This window comes from Sinocyclocheilus anshuiensis, unplaced genomic scaffold, assembly GCF_001515605.1.
Source record: "Sinocyclocheilus anshuiensis isolate Anshui unplaced genomic scaffold, SAMN03320099.WGS_v1.1 scaffold49, whole genome shotgun sequence".
NCBI classification, from domain to species: Eukaryota; Metazoa; Chordata; class Actinopteri; order Cypriniformes; family Cyprinidae; genus Sinocyclocheilus; species Sinocyclocheilus anshuiensis.
Window position 1 is genome coordinate 1,568,263 of NW_015539863.1, and position 19,429 is coordinate 1,587,691.

The window sequence follows — 19,429 nt, forward strand, 5'->3', positions numbered from 1 at the left end:
CCCAAATGTTCACGCAAAGAAAGAAGGCGTAACTTTTATTCTCGCTGTAGTATTTTTGTCGCCGCTACCGCCATGTCGTGAAGGCGTTGTGTGTTTCATTGTGAAAGTGAAACTACTTTGTTTGGCCTTCCAAAAGAGGACGATATCCTAGCCTAGAGCTGATCCGTGCTGGTCGCTGAGGGAATGCATCAACTTGATGCTATGCTCCTTCGTTGAATCTGCCGGCCGTTCCTCACTCTAGCCCGCCGTGTGTGACGCTGTGTTTCGTTGTGAAAGCGAAACTACTTTGTTTGGCCTTCCAAAAGAGGACACGACTAGAAATCAGTGGTTAAGTTGTATTTACAACACTGTTCCAGAACACTTCAACCCAAATATTCAGATGTGTGCAGCGCATTTTATGGAGGACCGTTTCCTGATCCTGGGAGAGTAGACTACAATGCCGGCTGTTCTGACTCACAGACTGTAAGCACGTTTTCATATTTAAAGGATTTGCCACTGATGATTCAAACGCGAGTTTTGAGCAGTGTAGTGTAGCGCTTGAAGTTTGTCATTTCTCCGATCACAAATGCAGACATGGTTTTATGTTTACGCGGCGCGATGCAACGCAACGCGTAAAAAGACAGTATAAGTCATTATAATCCGTAATTATGTCCCCACTGGATGCAACAAATGCCTAGTTTATAATGGGTTTTATTGGTTTTGACTCGTCGCTCCAGCCGGACAGGGCATCACAGTATAGTAAGTGACACGCTTGAGGTATTCGGCCAATCACAACGCACTGGATAGCTGGCCAATCAGAGCACACCTCGCTTTTCAGACCGATGGGCTTTGTAAAAATCAACGCGTTTCAGAAAGGCGGGGCATAGAGGAGAAACAATAATGTACAGTATGTGGAAAATTATGTTTATGAACCGCATAAACACATTTCATTACATCAAATACACAAAATAATGTTCTTTTTAGCAACATCATATGACCCCTTTAACAATCTTATCGACCCTAAACTTTTGAACATAGTGTATATATGAAACTATTAGCAGTAGCTTACAAAAACAAAACATTTCATGCATGTGACATACAATATATGTTCACATGAAGCAATGTGCCCCACTGGTTAGCTTTTTGTACTTTCACATACCTTGCAGCTAGGTTTGCATAGGGTTTCACCTAGAAGGTATGGGAGTCTCTATGTATTAAATTTCAAATTCTTTGTGGTGGTTTGCAATAAAGGGAAAAAATGTACAGCCCTAATGTATATGTTGTTAAGTAGTCAAATAAAGGCTGTGCTCTGTCCTTATCCCTCCAACTGCCTCTGTTTTTTTGTTATTAACAATTATTTAAACTTAAATTCAGCATTATTCTGCATATTTTGCCCCTAACTGGTGGTGCAAATAAATGTATGATTAACTGATAAACTCTCCCGTTCTCTCTCTGTCTGTTTTTGCACTCCTCTGAAGCAGACATTCCCAGTACGGCTGACTGCACTTTTCAGAGCTCACTCACTTTGCATTGCATCACATTGGCTCCTGTTGTTTTTGGGGGCCACAGCTCTATTGGTGGTGGTGAAGTCAGGCTCAAAGATGGTTTACCCACTCTGGCCGTGTCTTTTGTGTCGATGGATTACTGGAATCAAAGGTAACGGCAATGGGCACCATAGGTAGCTAAACAACCACACCGATTTTTTCTGACACTGACTGCAGCTCAATTCAGACTTGACACTGTGCCCACTTTGAGTCAGGGCTGGGTGCATTGAGTTGCAAGGGCTCAGACACTGACAGAGCAAGGCCTACTGGGTCACGAGATCTCTGTCATGGGTACACTGATGTTAAACTACTTGTGGTATGCGTTTGCACTAATGCAATGGGTTTATGTTGTATATTAACCATGCTTGACTGCCGCACCAAACATGCATGTCAAACCCTGAGCGACTCAAGGCCAAAAGAAAGAAAGCTTTGAGTTCTGTTCTTTCAATAACTATGAAAATAAACACTACTACAGTATCTTCCTCCACACTTGATACTGAAATTATACTAGCAGACTAAAGCAAGTGGAAACATCCTGTTCTTTCTTTTATGGTTATTTATCGTCGCCCCTGCCTGTGGAAAACCCTGCATTACTTCAAATAAATCATGTTGTAAGCATGTGTCAATGTTTATATCAGAAAAGGATGTGGCAACGTTTCCCTTTGTTTGTCCTCATGCTTGTTTAATTAGAGTTTGTGGTTCCAAACAGCAAAACAACTGCTGATTTCTCAAGATTATGTCTTATCACTGTCATGTAGTTGCACATGGAAACCATGTAGGTGGCTATGAGGGGCCGTACAAGCCATAATTCATTCTGGCACTCTCACACACTTACATTCTCCTTTCACATACATATATTCTTGTTAGCTTCAATGGCGTAGATGGTAAAGCGCGCACCGTGTCTTTCTGACGCGATCGACCCGGGTTCGAATCAGCCTTTTACCGAACTTTTTTTCTTCCTTTTCAAATCTCATATCACATCAGAAACGCATTTATTTTCAATAAAAATGAAGGAAACAATCAAAAAGTTGAAAATAAAGTATCGGGTAGGGTTAGGGTAGGTGTAGGGAGGGAACCCGGGTCGATCGCGTCAAAAAGACCACGGTGCGCGCTTTACCATCTACGCCACTGAAGCTAACAATTAAGCGCCGTCTTTTATAATGTTGACTATCCTTATAACACATTTGTGGGTGGAGCTACTGTAAATAGCCTCTATCAACAAGGCGGGCTATTTGCACTTAGTGTAACTAGACACTCCGGGAAAAAAAATCCGTAGACGCTTATAATGCGTGTATCTGGCAACTCGACTGAGGCTTAGCCCGCGTCCTCAATCACAACTCGCTCAAGGGACGAGGCCATGTAACGTAACCTTTTCACGATGATAATATATATATATTTTTAAATCCAAATAGCTTGCTGAAATACTTATGCGGCCGCCTCATCTACGTCAGCCATGCTGATCATGACCTGTCCCGGTGACCCTGATCGCGCCTGACCTGCCTTCCGTTTCCACTATACTCCTTCCGTTTCCACTATACTCTCTCTCACACAGCATGTGAAAGGAGAATGTATGTGTGTGTGAGAGTAGAAATGTATGCATGTGAAAGGAGAATGTAAGTATGTGAAAGCAAAAAAATATGTGTATGTGAAAGGAGAATGTATGTGTGTGTGAGAGTAGAAATGTATGCATGTGTAAGGAGAATGTAAGTGTGTGAAAGCAAAAATATATGTATGTGAAAGGAGAATGTAAGTGTGTGAAAGCAAACATATATGTATGTGAAAGGAGAATGAAAGTGTGTGAAAGCAAGAATATATGTATGTGAAAGGAGAATATAAGTGTGTGAGAGTGCCAGAATGAATTATGGCTTGTACGGCTCCTCATAGGTGGCTATGATTGGCATGTGTGCGCTCATGCTCATAAAATACAACTCTCATCTTGGAGGTGTGAATGGAACACAAGTAACCATAAATCTGACCTTGAGAGCAGTTCTGTTTTGTGTGCCAACATCTTGGCATGCTCCAGGGATGATGGAATGGATGTGATATGATGCGCTTGCATTCTGACTATGTGTGTGCATGTCTTTGTGTGCTTGTGAAGCAAGTGTTTACTCTGAACTCTCAACAGGAAAAACAGGGAAAAAATGCAGAAAGAAGGAAAAAGGCAAACTGACATGCCAAAAAAATAGTTACTACATTATTGTCACGAGGTCAGATGACCCAAACATGTTGGCCACGATCAGGGGCACCATGCTTTTGTATTCAGAAAAACAAGAGCTTCTTCTCATGTGAATGTATTAATTTCTTTATGTAAAAAGACTTTAAAATTGACATCAAAGGGATGTTGATGATTTGAGACATACAACACACACAAGAACTCACACAGTTTTATTTTTTATCAGTCATCTCATACTGTGGTTTTAATCTGCGCCATATAAAAGTACATCATTAACCACAGTTTGTCTGTGTATTTATGGTTTGTGGGCGTTGGTGTGCTGTGGTTTGACCAGCATCACATGTGCCTGATGAATCATTGATCGGTATTTGAGAAAGTCATTAAAATAAGATTATGTTGTGTGCGTGTGTGTTAAAGTGACCATGGTAATGGTATCATGGTAATAATAGTTTAAAGGGTTAGTTCACCCCAAAATGAAAATTCTGTCATTAATTCCTCACCCTCATGTCATTCCAAACCCCTAAGACCTTTGTTCATCTTCGGAACACAAATTAAGGTATTTTTGATTAAATCTGAGAGCTCTCTGACCCTCCATAGACAGCCAATTATTGTTTTCTTTGCTGTCTATGGAGGGACAGAGAGCTCTCAGATTTTATCAAAAATATTTTAATTTGTTTTCCAAAGATGAACAAAGGTCTTAGGGGTTTGGAACAACATGAGGGTGAGGAATTAATGACAGAATTTTCATTTTTGGGTGAACTAACCCTTTAATGAATTTTTCAAAAATTTGGGGTCAGTAAAATTTTGAAATGTTTTTGAAAGAAGTCTCTTATGTATCAAAAGTACAGTAAAAATGGTAATATAGTGAAATATTGCATTTAAATTTTTTTTTTTTAAATAAATAACATTAACATTAAATAACAGTATATTTTAACATTAACTTTAAATAACTGTATTTTAATATATTTAAAATGTAATTTATTCCTGTGATGGCAAAGCTGAGTTTTCTTCAGCTATTACTCCATTCTTCAGTGTCACATGATCCTTCAGAAATCATTTAATATGATTAATTAGGGCTCAAGAAACATTTCTTATTATTATCAATGTATTATCAATGGTGAAAACAGCTGTGCTGCTTAATATTTTTGAGGACACTGATATTTTTTTCTGTGATGATTAGAAAGTTCAAAAGAACAGCATTTATTCGAAATAGAAATATTTTGTAGCGATGTAAAAGTCTTTACTGTCACTTTAGCACAATGTAATGCATCCTTGCTGAATAAAAGCATTAATTTCTTTACTGAAATAAAACCTTTGTGACCCCAAACTTTGAACAGTAGAGCATATTCAACCAACCAAAGAAATGTCATGGTCTTTTTAGAAAGGTTTCCATTAAGCAGTTCTAGAAAGATACAGTCTGTGATTGCATGCAAATCCCAATGTATGATTTTGAAAGACTTTGCTGTAAACAAATCAGTAAAATCAACTATCAGTCATGGCACACTGGGTGTGAGTGAGCAGGACTCAACAGTGGCCTGGATAAACTCCAAAGTCAGGAGACATGTCTTCTTGGCAAACACCCATCTCTCTCACTCCTGCACAATGTCTCACATCTCTGTGATTGGCAACCTTAAGTGAGCTGAAACTCTATATCTATGAGGTATGAATATTTCTATTCCTGCTCTTGATTAAAGCATTGTAAAGACTTGTACTTTACCAATAAGTTCTCCCGCACTGTATAAGAGTGCAACACTGTATAACACACTCTAGTGTTATACAGTGTTGCACTCTTATACAGTGCGGGAGACTTGTGTTAATTGTGCCTAAAAATCTGATTCCAGCTATCAGTGAACAAAGTCTATGTTTTGTGATTAAAATAGCAATCACATGAGTAATGTGATGTGGGTGTGCCCAACAAAACGTATTTCTTGTCAAAGTTAATCTGAAATCTTGTCAAAATACAAAGGCATCCTATTTCAAATTGTAATACATCTCATATATGATCAGACTGATGACAAGCTATGACCAGGCAACGACCAACTAACAGTACAGTGACCTTGTGACCTCCAGCGGTATGTGTGAACAGGGCATTTGAGACACATATCAGTTTGGTTTGAACAATGAACTCTTGACTGTGTGACCTGCTCTATGTTTGTTCTTGAGCTCTGTTTCTATATCTAGTGTGTCAATGAGATTGCAGTGAGAACTGAGAGCTCTCTGACCCTCCATAGACAGCCAATTATTGTTTTCTTTGCTGTCTATGGAGGGACAGAGAGCTCTCAGATTTTATCAAAAATATTTTAATTTGTTTTCCAAAGATGAACAAAGGTCTTAGGGGTTTGGAACAACATGAGGGTGAGGAATTAATGACAGAATTTTCATTTTTGGGTGAACTAACCCTTTAATGAATTTTTCAAAAATTTGGGGTCAGTAAAATTTTGAAATGTTTTTGAAAGAAGTCTCTTATGTATCAAAAGTACAGTAAAAATGGTAATATAGTGAAATATTGCATTTAAATTTTTTTTTTTTAAATAAATAACATTAACATTAAATAACAGTATATTTTAACATTAACTTTAAATAACTGTATTTTAATATATTTAAAATGTAATTTATTCCTGTGATGGCAAAGCTGAGTTTTCTTCAGCTATTACTCCATTCTTCAGTGTCACATGATCCTTCAGAAATCATTTAATATGATTAATTAGGGCTCAAGAAACATTTCTTATTATTATCAATGTATTATCAATGGTGAAAACAGCTGTGCTGCTTAATATTTTTGAGGACACTGATATTTTTTTCTGTGATGATTAGAAAGTTCAAAAGAACAGCATTTATTCGAAATAGAAATATTTTGTAGCGATGTAAAAGTCTTTACTGTCACTTTAGCACAATGTAATGCATCCTTGCTGAATAAAAGCATTAATTTCTTTACTGAAATAAAACCTTTGTGACCCCAAACTTTGAACAGTAGAGCATATTCAACCAACCAAAGAAATGTCATGGTCTTTTTAGAAAGGTTTCCATTAAGCAGTTCTAGAAAGATACAGTCTGTGATTGCATGCAAATCCCAATGTATGATTTTGAAAGACTTTGCTGTAAACAAATCAGTAAAATCAACTATCAGTCATGGCACACTGGGTGTGAGTGAGCAGGACTCAACAGTGGCCTGGATAAACTCCAAAGTCAGGAGACATGTCTTCTTGGCAAACACCCATCTCTCTCACTCCTGCACAATGTCTCACATCTCTGTGATTGGCAACCTTAAGTGAGCTGAAACTCTATATCTATGAGGTATGAATATTTCTATTCCTGCTCTTGATTAAAGCATTGTAAAGACTTGTACTTTACCAATAAGTTCTCCCGCACTGTATAAGAGTGCAACACTGTATAACACACTCTAGTGTTATACAGTGTTGCACTCTTATACAGTGCGGGAGACTTGTGTTAATTGTGCCTAAAAATCTGATTCCAGCTATCAGTGAACAAAGTCTATGTTTTGTGATTAAAATAGCAATCACATGAGTAATGTGATGTGGGTGTGCCCAACAAAACGTATTTCTTGTCAAAGTTAATCTGAAATCTTGTCAAAATACAAAGGCATCCTATTTCAAATTGTAATACATCTCATATATGATCAGACTGATGACAAGCTATGACCAGGCAACGACCAACTAACAGTACAGTGACCTTGTGACCTCCAGCGGTATGTGTGAACAGGGCATTTGAGACACATATCAGTTTGGTTTGAACAATGAACTCTTGACTGTGTGACCTGCTCTATGTTTGTTCTTGAGCTCTGTTTCTATATCTAGTGTGTCAATGAGATTGCAGTGAGAATAAAATAGAATAATGTTTGAAATTCGTGATTAAAAAATAAAAAGAAAGATATGAATGTCTAGATATACGTTCTTCGGTTGATTTTCATTCATGCGTCTACCTGGCACATGAGAGATGTGTTTGTGTGTGTGAGTCAGAAGGCACGTGCAGCTCTGAAGGTAAATTTGCAGTTAACAGTGATGTATGATATACTGGATGAGGTCAAAAGAGTGGTATAAACAGTCTCAACATTGGCAAACAGAGTTCCTCATCACTCACCCTGCTACCCTTTAAGGGCAAACACGGGCACGGTCCACTGCAGTCCCGGCCTGCACACGGCTCCTGCAGCTTTGATCCCTGCACACACAAAAGCACATAAAGAGACAAGATTACATCCTGTACTACTGTCAAAGTCATACGTCAATACAGTACAAAGAAAACTGTACTCGGAAAAGACTGGTAAGTTATACAGAGATTACATCATTGATCAATGTACATTCTCTTTTCAAAACTGCAATGAAATGATATCAGCATCTACTAATTCTCAGTATTTGTGGACGTGTGTAACAGCAAGAAGTTGTAGCGTCGTTTGTGAAAGTGACTGTCAGTGTAGGATTGATCTGTTTGTCTCCCCACAGGCTAGAGAAGATCACCTGGACAGCAGTAAGTGGTATGTGATCTCACAGAGGAACAAAAGACAATTTTTTGTCCTGCTCTGATTTTAGCCTCTGGTACAGCATACCAAAAGATCTACTTCACAAAAACTTAAAAAAGGAAAACAGGGACTAGAGGTCATTCTGTTCATAGTACTGGCAAAGACGATTAGTTACCCTATACATCCCAAATGATAAACCTAAACCTTTTTACTATAGAGCGCTCACACACGCACACCACGTGCGCACGCACGCACGCACACACACACACACACACACACACAAAGATACATATGAGCTCTATTGTCCCCTCGCCCCATGCTGAGATCACATTCCAAAGCATGCTTGTTTCACCCTTCCCAATCATCTATCTCTTTTAAATGCTGTTTTTTTTCTCTGAAAGCCCCCAACCTACTATATTTATACAGTATTTGAACAGACTCTAATATTTCATTGCCAAATGCAAATGCATACTGTTCAAAAGTTTGGGGTTGGTAAGTTTTTTTGTTAAGTGTTGCATTTATTTGATTAAAAATACAGTAAAATTATAATTTAATACAATTTTAAATAACTGTTCTATTTGAATATATTTTAAAATGTCATTTGTGACCCTGGACCACAAAACCAGTCATAAGTGTCAATTTTTCGCAATAGCTGAATAAATAAGCTTTCCATTGATGTATGGTTTGTTAGGAGAGGACAATATTTGGTCGAGATACAACTATTTGAAAATCTGGAATGTGAGGGTGCAAAAAAAATCTAAATATTGAGAAAATCGCCTTTAAAGTTGTCCAAATGAAGTTCTTAGCAATGCATATTACTAATCAAAAATTAAGTTTTAATATATTTACAGTAGGAAATTTACAAAATATCTTCATGGAACATGATCTTTACTTAATATCCTAATGATTTTTGGCATAAAAGATAAATCGATAATTTTGACCCATACAATGTTTTGGCTATTACTACAAATACACCCCAGCAACTTAAGACTGGTTTTGTGGTCCGGGGTCACATTTATCCTTGTGATGGTAATGCTGAATTTTCAGCAGCCATTACTCAGTTTTATTTAGAAAAAAATCTTTAATATAAAGTAATTGCCTTTAATCTAGTTTAATCAGCTTAATGCTCTAAATGAATAAAATTATTCATTTCATTTTAAAAATACCTATACATTTGTTGGGTCATTAGCTAACCAGATACCATAACACACAAAACATTTATACATAGTGTTATTAATATTACTATTAAGTGTACTGGCTACTGGTCTGTAGATATGGCTTGGGGTTGTAATGTGATTATTTTGCTCATTCTTCATTTAGCACAAGAAACATTATATGCACATAAACAAATTCAGATTCTATGCAACAACATGTCCTTTCTTAACCTGTAGGACAAGCTCTGTGAAATCCAATCCCCTTCATTCAGAAGACCTGTGAATAATGTGATCAATGAAAGCTGCACATATAAGGGTCTTTTAAGTGGTCCTCCCCTGCTGGAGTTCAGAGGTCACTGGATAGCATTTCACTTTGATTAAAGGATGAAAAGGTGCAGACAAGCGGGGATGAGGGCCCCATGAGGTCTTGGACAGTGGGTACTTGCCCAAAGGGTCAGGGGTGTTTGGACAGCCATCTAGAAAAAAACCTCAAAGGTCTTAAACTGATAACCAAGATCTTATTTACTAATCAGAGAGGGCATGTGTGTACAGCGTCTGTGTGTGTGTGTGTGTGTGTGTGTGTGTGTGTGTGTGTGAGTGAGTGTAGGTGATGTAAGGCCCCCTGTGAAACCTGTCTCCACTCAGAACATCACATGACTCCACAAAGCCTGCGACTTTTCCAACTTGTGACCACATTTTTTCTGTGAGGTTTTGGCTCAGGCAAATAATGGAGGGATATAAAGAGAGTGAAAGCAGGAGTAAGAGAATGAGTGCGGATAAAAAAAATGGGGTACATGAGAGGAAACCAGTAAAAAGTAGGTTAGAAAGCCAGGATTGCCCTGGACAGGCCTCGCCTCTCTTCTACTGATCTCCTGTTTACCACTAATTGCTCTGACAGAAACAGGCCAGAAAATCTGCAGAGAGGGATTCAGATAGAAGTAGGGACTGAGAGAGAGGGGGAAAAAATCATATATCACGCAAGACAAATCCTGACCAAATACTGACCTTAGTCTGACTGCAGAAAAAGGCAAACACATACACAAAACAATCATGGAAACCAAATTTTCTATTATTATATTTCTTTGTGTATTTCTATTTTTTTTCTGAAAGTGATTCCTTACATTTTCTAATAATAATAAAAAAATAATTATAGAAAATGCAAAGATATTCTTGAAATTTGACTGGTTGAATTGGATAAACAAGCTCCTCTCAAATATACATTCTTTACCCAGCATTTTCCTCGCTAATGTGCGGTCATTGGTGAACAAAATGGATGAGATACGACTTCGCATCACCCACAGTAAGAGACTTTTGGATTGCAACGTCATGGTTTTCACAGAAACATGGCTACACAGCGACGTACCCAATAATGCTATTGAGCTAGCCGGACGCTACACGCTCCGGGCAGATAGGACGGCAGATGACTCCGGCAAGACCAGAGGCGGAGGATTGTGCATTTATGTTAACAAAGCTTGGTGTACGAACTCTGTCATTGTTGGGAAACACTGCTCAGCTAACCTAGAGTTTCTCACGGTTAAGTGTAGACCTTTTTATCTGCCACGGGAGTTCACTTCCACCATTATAACTGCAGCCTATATTCCACCGGATGCTAATGCCAAGCTTGCTATGAACGAACTGCATGCGGCCATTAGTAAACAACAGACCGCTCACCCGGAGGCTGCATTTATTGTCGCGGGTGATTTTAATCACTCCAACTTAAAGACAGTGCTCCCCAAATTTCATCAGCATGTTTCCTGCCACACTAGAGGAGACAAAACTTTGGATCATGTTTACACAAACATTGATGGAGCTTACATCGCAACCCCCCTCCCCCACCTGGGACAGTCTGATCACCTTTCTTTGTTTCTCACCCCTAAGTATTCACCCCTCATCAACCGTGTGAAGCCATCAATGAGGACCATCAAAGTGTGGCCAACAGGAGCAGACGCTTTACTTCAGGACAGGTTTCAATACACGGACTGGAATATGTTTGCTTCTCAGGCTGCCTGTGACTCTCACACGGACATTGATATCTATACCTCCTCTGTAATGGATTACATCAATACCACCATTGACAGTGTTACAACAGAGAAACAGATCACAACATACCCTAATCAGAAGCCATGGATGAACAAGGAGGTGCGACACCTGCTGAAAGCCCGCAACGCTGCCTTCAGATCAGATGACGCTCAGGCCTACAGCAAATCCAGGGCTAACCTGAGGAGGGGCATCAAAAAGGCCAAGTACTGCTACAAGCTAAAGGTAGAGGAACACTTTTCCAACTCTGACCCCCGACGCATGTGGCAGGGCATCCAGGTCATCAGTGACTACAAGCCAAGCAACTCCACTCCAACGGTCACAGACGTCTGACGTCTCTTCGAGCTGAATGACTTTTATGCTCGCTTCGACAGTGACAGCAAGGAGACGGCCACCAAGATCCAAGATCCAGCAGACCACCAACCCCTCAAACTCACCTCCACAGATGTCTACACTGCATTGAGCCAGATCAACGCACGCAAGGCTGCTGGCCCCGACGGCATTCCTGGACGTGTGCTTAGGGCATGTGCAGAGCAGCTCGCAGGGGTCTTCACAGACATTTTCAACCTGTCCCTCACCCAAGCAACTGTGCCAACATGCTTTAAGTCCACATCCATTGCCACATCCATGCCGAAACACTCCTCCCCGACGTGCCTGAATGACTACCGCCCCGTAGCACTCACACCTATCACACCTATTTGCTTTGAGCGACTGGTCCTAGCTCAAAGCAAGAACTGCCTCCCACCCACACTGGACCCACACCAATTTGCCTACCGTAGCAATAGGAGCACAGAGGATGCAGTAAGCACAGTGCTGCACTCGGTACTCACACACTTGGACAATAACAACACATATGTACGGATGTTGTTTGTTGACTTCAGCTCAGCATTTAACACTGTCATTCCCTCCAAGCTGACCACTAAACTTGGAGACCTGGGCATTAACACCTCCCTCTGCAACTGGATTATGGACTTTCTGACTAACAGCCCTCAGCATGTTAGGTCAGGCCACACCTGCTCCACCACCATCACACTCAACACCGGCGTACCACAGGGCTGTGTGCTGAGCCCATTCCTCTACTCCCTCTACACCCACGACTGCAGGCCTGTGCATGGATCCAACTCCATCATCAAGTTTGCAGATGACACCACGGTGATTGGCCTCATCAGAGACAATGATGAGACTGCCTACAGGGAGGAGGTACAGCACCTGGCCGCATGGTGCGCTGACAACAACCTGCTCCTTAACACCAGTAAGACAAAGGAGCTTATTGTGGACTTTAGGAAGAAGAAAGGAAACACGCATGACCCCATCCACATTAACGGGACAGTTGTTGAACGTGTCTCCAGCTTCAAGTTCCTGGGAACCCACATCTCGGAGGACCTGTCCTGGACCACAAACACCTCCAGCCTGGTCAAGAAGGCTAACCAGCGCCTCTTCTTCCTTAGGACACTGAAGAAGAACCAGTTGTCTTCAGCCATCCTGGTGAACTTCTACCGGTGTGCGATCGAGAACATCCTTTCCAGTTGTATCACAGTCTGGTATGGGAACTGCTCAGTTGCCGAGCGCAAGGCACTGCAGAGGGTGGTGAAAACCGCCCAACGCATCACAGGGACACCACTTCCTGCTATTGAGGACATCCAGAGGAAACGCGGTCTACGTCGAGCTCGCAGCATTCTTGAGGACTCCTTTCACCCTGACCATAGACTGTTTAACCTCCTGCCCTCCGGGAGGCGCTTCAGGAGCCTCCGGACAAGGACCAACAGACTTAGGAACAGCTTTTTCCCTACAGCTGTCTCCTTACTGAATTCTGCCCGCTGATGGAATCTGAGAGCTCTCTGAGCCTCCATAGACACCAAGGATATTACCACGATCAACGCACAGAAACGTAGCAGGAACATCTGTAAAATAGTCCATGTGACATCAGGGGTTCAACCGTAATTTTACGAAGCTACGAGAATACTTTTTGTGTGCAAAGAAAACAATAATAACATAATTTATTCAGTGATTCTTCTCCCCGAGTTACCATCTTCCGCCAGCGTTGTTTACATTCAGCATGCGCACGCTTTATCCTGAACATCATTTTTGAGTGAACTAACCCTTTAAATGACAAAAAAGCAGCTGACCTGTAGACTTATGGGTCTTGACTGGCACACGGACATATGGTGCAAAGTTTAGTGTCAAGGAATTACTCTATTCTATAACTACTACCTAACAGATTAAAGCGGACAGCAGGTGGAAATGCAGAAAGGGGAGAAGGATAATCCAACACCCCTCTCTCAATTTTAAATGGCTGATCCTGTCCCTGGGGAGATCCGCCACCTTTGTCCCCCTCTTTTAAGGATGCTTAACCCACCTGGTGAGAAGTGAAAACATACGCCATATACAGTATGTGACTCTAGGCCCCTCTCCTTTAAGTTAAGCAAACCTCCACTACAAGGAGCAACAAGCCCCTCTCAATAGCACACCTTGACATTCCTTTGCAGCTTGTTCAGTGGAAATGAATTGAGCTATTTGGAGCAGAACAGTGCAACTTAAGGCGAAATCTCTAAGCACACACACACACAGCCCTGCAGGCAAAAGGACAGGATCCATTTACACATTTTACATATTACACCTCCTTAACTTCAAAGTCATATGCAAAGCATCATCCATATACTTTCAGTTATTTGCACCCACAGCAATAAATGTGTGCGCAGAATAAGATGAACTGTACACATAAGGGTAAAATCAAACAATTCAAATAAAGCATATCATGACTGTGATTCTGACTTGTGAAATCAGGACTGCTATGGTTGTATTGGGATGTTTGGTCACCCTTGGGCAACAACACAGCATGCACAAACAAAGACCCTAAAAGGCTTAAGATTCACTGGCATATGCATACATGTACATTTGAGAAACCCAGAGGCCACACACAGACTCTGAGAGAGGTTAACCTCCAGTTTCCTCTCAGGGTTAAGAGATGTTTGTCTGCTCACATTCCCTCCATCATCTGCTGTCATCAATCAATCCATCCATATCAGTGCATGACAGAACAGAAAACAAGACTGAAAAAACCACAGGAGAAGAAAGGGAAAGGACGTAAGAGAAGGGACATTTATCTTGCTCTCCTGTGACTGATGATGAGCTCCTCTGACAAATGGCACAGCCCAGAGAACAGAGCAAATAAAAAATACTGGGACATGAATCTGATGTACAAATGCTTCACCTGTCTGTCTTTACAAAAATACACAGTATTTGCATTTTGTTTCTGTTACACTTCCAAGTTCTAACACATAATTTTTTTCTCCCTTTAATAATAAAGTCAAGATAAATGTTCAACACATTTATGAATTTAAATTAATTAAGAGTGTGTGCGAAAGTGATTTTATGATGGTTAAAAGGTTTTTTTAAAAACATGACAGAAGGATTAAATTTATGTTTTATAATTAAGAATATTAAATTCTCTTGAATATTTTGATATAATGTAGACTAGCATTCAAAAGTTTGTGGTTAGTAAGGTTTTTTAAAAATAAATACTTTAAGACTTTCACGTTGTTACAAAAAAAATCTATTTCAAACAAATGCTGTTCTTTTGAACTTCATCAAAGAATCCTGAAAAATGCATCATGGTTTCCACAAAAATATTAAGCAGCACAAAATCAGCATATTAGAATGATTTCTGAAGACTGGAGTGATGGCTGGTTATTCAGAATAAATGACAAATTATCACATTACGTTTTAAAATATGTTTTACGTTTTAAAATATGTTAATATATAAAACAGTTATTTTAAATTGTAATATTATTTCACAATATTACTGCTTTTAATCAGATATAAAAAAAAAAATTTTTAATCAAATAAATGCAGTTTTGTCAAGTATAAGAACTTCTTTACCAGCCTCAAACTTTAAAACTCTAATGTATATGTAATGAAAAGTATTAAGATACATAATAAGAAAGATGTAATAAAGATATACAAACTCAATTACTAGGCCTATAATTGCAACTGGTCAGGAATTCACACAATTCAGCACTGGGAGACCAAATAGCAGGGTTAGAATAATAAATCTCATCAAGAATGCAAATGCCGCAAAACAAAAGAAGTGAACAAGGTTTATATTTACATGATTGCAGATGAGGTGCCTATAAAAGAGCGTGTAAGCTAGAATGTTTGTCATCATGTTCCATTTATAACATACTTTTCCTGTACAAACATCTAATTAACATCTTGAAACAGCGAGATTCACATCAATAAAACCTAGATTTTAAACAGCACAAATCAAGCTGCAGAATGTCATCTCAACATCCGACAGGAAATGCTTTGCTTTTTGTGTGTTTTAACCAGATGAACATGAAGACACACAGACATCTTGGCATGCACACGTTTTTGAGTTCCTTTATTTTATCCTTCACCTTTTATCCTTGTTTCCGCAGTTTTCTAAACAGACCCCCTACGAAACAGACTGGGCTCCTACACGCGTATCTTCAGGGTCTGCTGGTCATATGTGTCCATTCTCACAGCTGTGTTTAAACTCTCAGTACTTCACAGTTTACCTCAGGCCAAACAACCCCCTGTTCCTTTACTATCAACTGCATATACATTCGGTTTTGATGGGCTCTTAAAACCCCAGGCCCCCCACTGACAGATCCTGACCTACACATGTCTGATGTCATCCAAGCAAAACAAAAATCCCAACGCACACAACATGCTTCAAACGCCAGAATGAACTTGATGACATCACAGAAAATACTGAAGCCTACTCATAATTGCTTGTGTATGTTTCTCAATGACTTGATGACACCTGGGAAATATCTAAGACCAAAATACAAGGGGGAAATTCACCAGGTCACATCATTATTTATTTATTTATTTATTTTAAATAGACAAACAATACATACAATTTAAATTGTTATATTTTTGCATTACGGTAATGAGAAAAAATTTATTTTTTATTATCTGCAGCTAGTTTGCACTTATGGTTTATAGTAGACCACTAATCACCTGGTCAACTACAAAAATTGTGCAAAAAATCTTGATGGTCTTTTAAAAACCTTAGCAAAATATAGTGTTCAATTGCTGGTTTAGGAGCGAAATGCGACACTTATATTTTATTGAAAGATTATTGCGAGATTTACCCATTTCAGCAAACTGATGCATTTGTATATTCATTTCAAACTGGATTCACCCATTGGGCTATAATGCAGCTTTCTGTAAAAGATAACTTAAAGGAATAGTTCACCCAAAAATGAAAAATACCCCATGATTTACATACTAGGTGAGACTTTCTTCTTTTAGACGAATACAATCAGAGTTCTATTAAAAATGTCCTGGCTTTTCCAAGCTTTATAATGGCAGTGAATGGGGTTTGAGATTTTGTAGCCCAAAGTGCATCCATCCATCATAAAAAGTGCTCCACAAGGCTCTGGCAGGGGGTTAATAAAAGCCCTCTGAAGCAAAGTGATGCTTTTGTATAAGAAAAATATCCATATTTACAACTTTATAAACCGTAATGTCAAGCTTCCTCTAACTGTCATTCTAAGAGAAGACTGGTGTTCTTTTGCTGAAAGATCTTGTTTCTCGCAAGACTAGCATATTCTTGCTGGAGCTTCTGCAGTCTCTCGTGAACGCGCGTACGACAGTTAGTGGAAGCTAGAGATTACAGTTTATAAAGTTGTAAATATGGATATTTTTCTTACACAAATGCATTGGTTCACTTCAGAAGGCCTTTATTCACCCCACGGAGCTGTGTGGAGCACTTTTTATGATGGATGGATGCACTTTTTTGAGCTTCAAAATCTCAACCCCCATTCACTGCCATTTATAAAGCATTATATTTTAATATAACTCCAATTGTATTTGTCTGAAAGAAAAAGGTGAGCGAGTAAATCATAGGGTAATTTTCAATTTTGGGTGAACTATCCCTTTAAGATAACTTATTGTTGCTGCAGTAGCACTTAAAACAACATATCTCCATCATTTAAGAAGATAAGTTATTTTTTTCACACACTGTTTGTCAGTCAATCAAAATTATCATTAAGTGAGGTTGTTGTAGATATTACCCAGACACAGAGGCAGGCACATAACAAAATATGGCTTCCAATTCCATTACTAGAGAGATTTACTAGGCTATGTCATCAACCGAGTCATTTTGGACTTTTGAAACTGACAAAGCTGCCCACAGGCACATTACATCATATGCGGAAGTCTGGGCATGCTTACTGAAGGCATGCAGGGTTGGAGAGAAGCTATACACCCTAATCTGGCAAGCCCCAGCACCTGCCTATTTCAGGACACTGCTTTAACAGGTCCCTCAGAGTTTGTGTGTGAGGGTCTCACAGAGATTCTACAAGTGTTGAGCATAGCACAGATCTATGACTCCTATGATCCAATAGTAATAAATCAACAGTGGGTGAAGGTAGCTGAGCATGTACTTTGTCAGTACAGAGCGAATTCTTTCCTGCTGATCCCAGAATAGATCCTTTTCACACCTTTACACTACTGCCAGAGTGATGACTACATCCAGATCAGGTTGAGGTTTTTCCTCAGCCAATGTTGACACTGTAAGTTTAGCATGCTTGAAATTTAGACTCATCATTCCTCACCACTCTGAGCATTTACCTTTTGCTGCCTTTTACAATTTTTCACATTCAGACTCTTTTACAGCCAGACCAAGACAGCCAGCACTACCTTTGCAACTGGAGCTATGGGCTACAATCAGACAATTTTATATATATACATAAAGTTAGTTTTATCACTGCAACTATTTGTTTTTATCTATCCAGTGCATATATCAGAGAGCCTGTGCCACTGCTGCCAGTGTGAACATTACCCACTTATGTGCAATCACACCAATGAAAGGTGATGTATAGGCCTCGTATCTCCGGGCTGTAATTTCCAAGGCTAAGTGCTAGGATGCTAATAATGCTCTTTGAAGTGCAAGCAGCAAGCAACAAAAAGAGGAGGAGCTTTTCCTTTTTCCATTCTGCAGAGAATTCCACACAGGGGGTCATGAATGGTTACCAAAATTACAAAATAAATTCATGTTGGGCCACAAAATCATATCACTTGCATGTTAAAACCGCTAGCTAATGCTAAAGGCTCAGATCTGCTAATGCTATAGGATAACATAGCACAAACTAATAATAACAATACTTATATTACTACTAATAATGAGTAAAATAATCAGTTTTGAATGAAATATACACTAATGTTTAAAAGTTTGAGATTTGTAATAATTGTAATGTTTTTGAAAGAAATCTCTTATGCTTAACAAGGCTGTATTTAATTGATCAAAAAATTATTATAATTTAAAATAACCATTTTCTATTTTAAAATATTTAAAATGTAACTTATTTGCAATGACAAAGCTGTACTCCAGACTTAATTCTAATTCTAATAATTCTAATATGCCGATTTGGTGCTCAAGAAACATTTCTTCATTTTGAAAATTGTTGTGCTGCCTATTATTTTTCTGGAAACCGTAATGCATTTTTTTCAGGATTCCTTGATGAATATAATGTTCGAAAGAACAGCACTTATGTAAAAATTCTTTACTGTCACTATTGTTCTATTTAATGCATCCTTGCTGAATAAAAATAAATAAATCTCACTCCAAACTTTTAAACAGTAGTGAACCTGAATTAAATAATTATTGAATACGCCTTTTTAAAAATTGCATTCACCATTTTGGATTTATTTTTTCATAAGCTCACCATAATGTATTCTTACCACTAAAGATACATGCAATTCTGCCTCCAAATTTGGTTAAAATATGTATTTTATAAGGCAGCATCAATTCAAATGCTGCCTCCATAGGCACGTCACTAGGTTTTGAGCAAGCATCTCACCCGTCAGCTCTGCTATTTATAGAAAAAAAGGATGTCTCACAGTAGTGGAATCTTTTTTGGCAGCTTTACCAAGAAGGATCACCTGAACGGTAAGCTGCCAGGATGAGAGCAAATGAATGAGGGAAAAACGTATGTGTAAGACTACACGTCAGTGAGCCTCAATTACTCTATACCAGGGTTCCTCAATAGGCGGCCCACGGGCCACATATGGCCCATGAGAGAAAAAAGTTTGGCCC

The 19,429-nt window shown here is 39.2% G+C and overlaps 1 protein-coding gene across 2 annotated transcripts in view; it reads right to left on the reverse strand.

Moving 5' to 3' along the window:
* The window catches only part of LOC107684949 (collagen alpha-6(IV) chain-like), a 125,749-nt gene that overhangs the window by 60,059 nt on the left and 46,261 nt on the right, over nt 1-19,429 (reverse strand). For both annotated transcript variants that reach the window (XM_016481341.1, XM_016481342.1), the window contains exon 4: nt 7,795-7,872. In XM_016481341.1, coding sequence (XP_016336827.1) covers nt 7,795-7,872 — 78 coding nt within the window. The remainder of the gene's footprint in view (nt 1-7,794; nt 7,873-19,429) is intronic.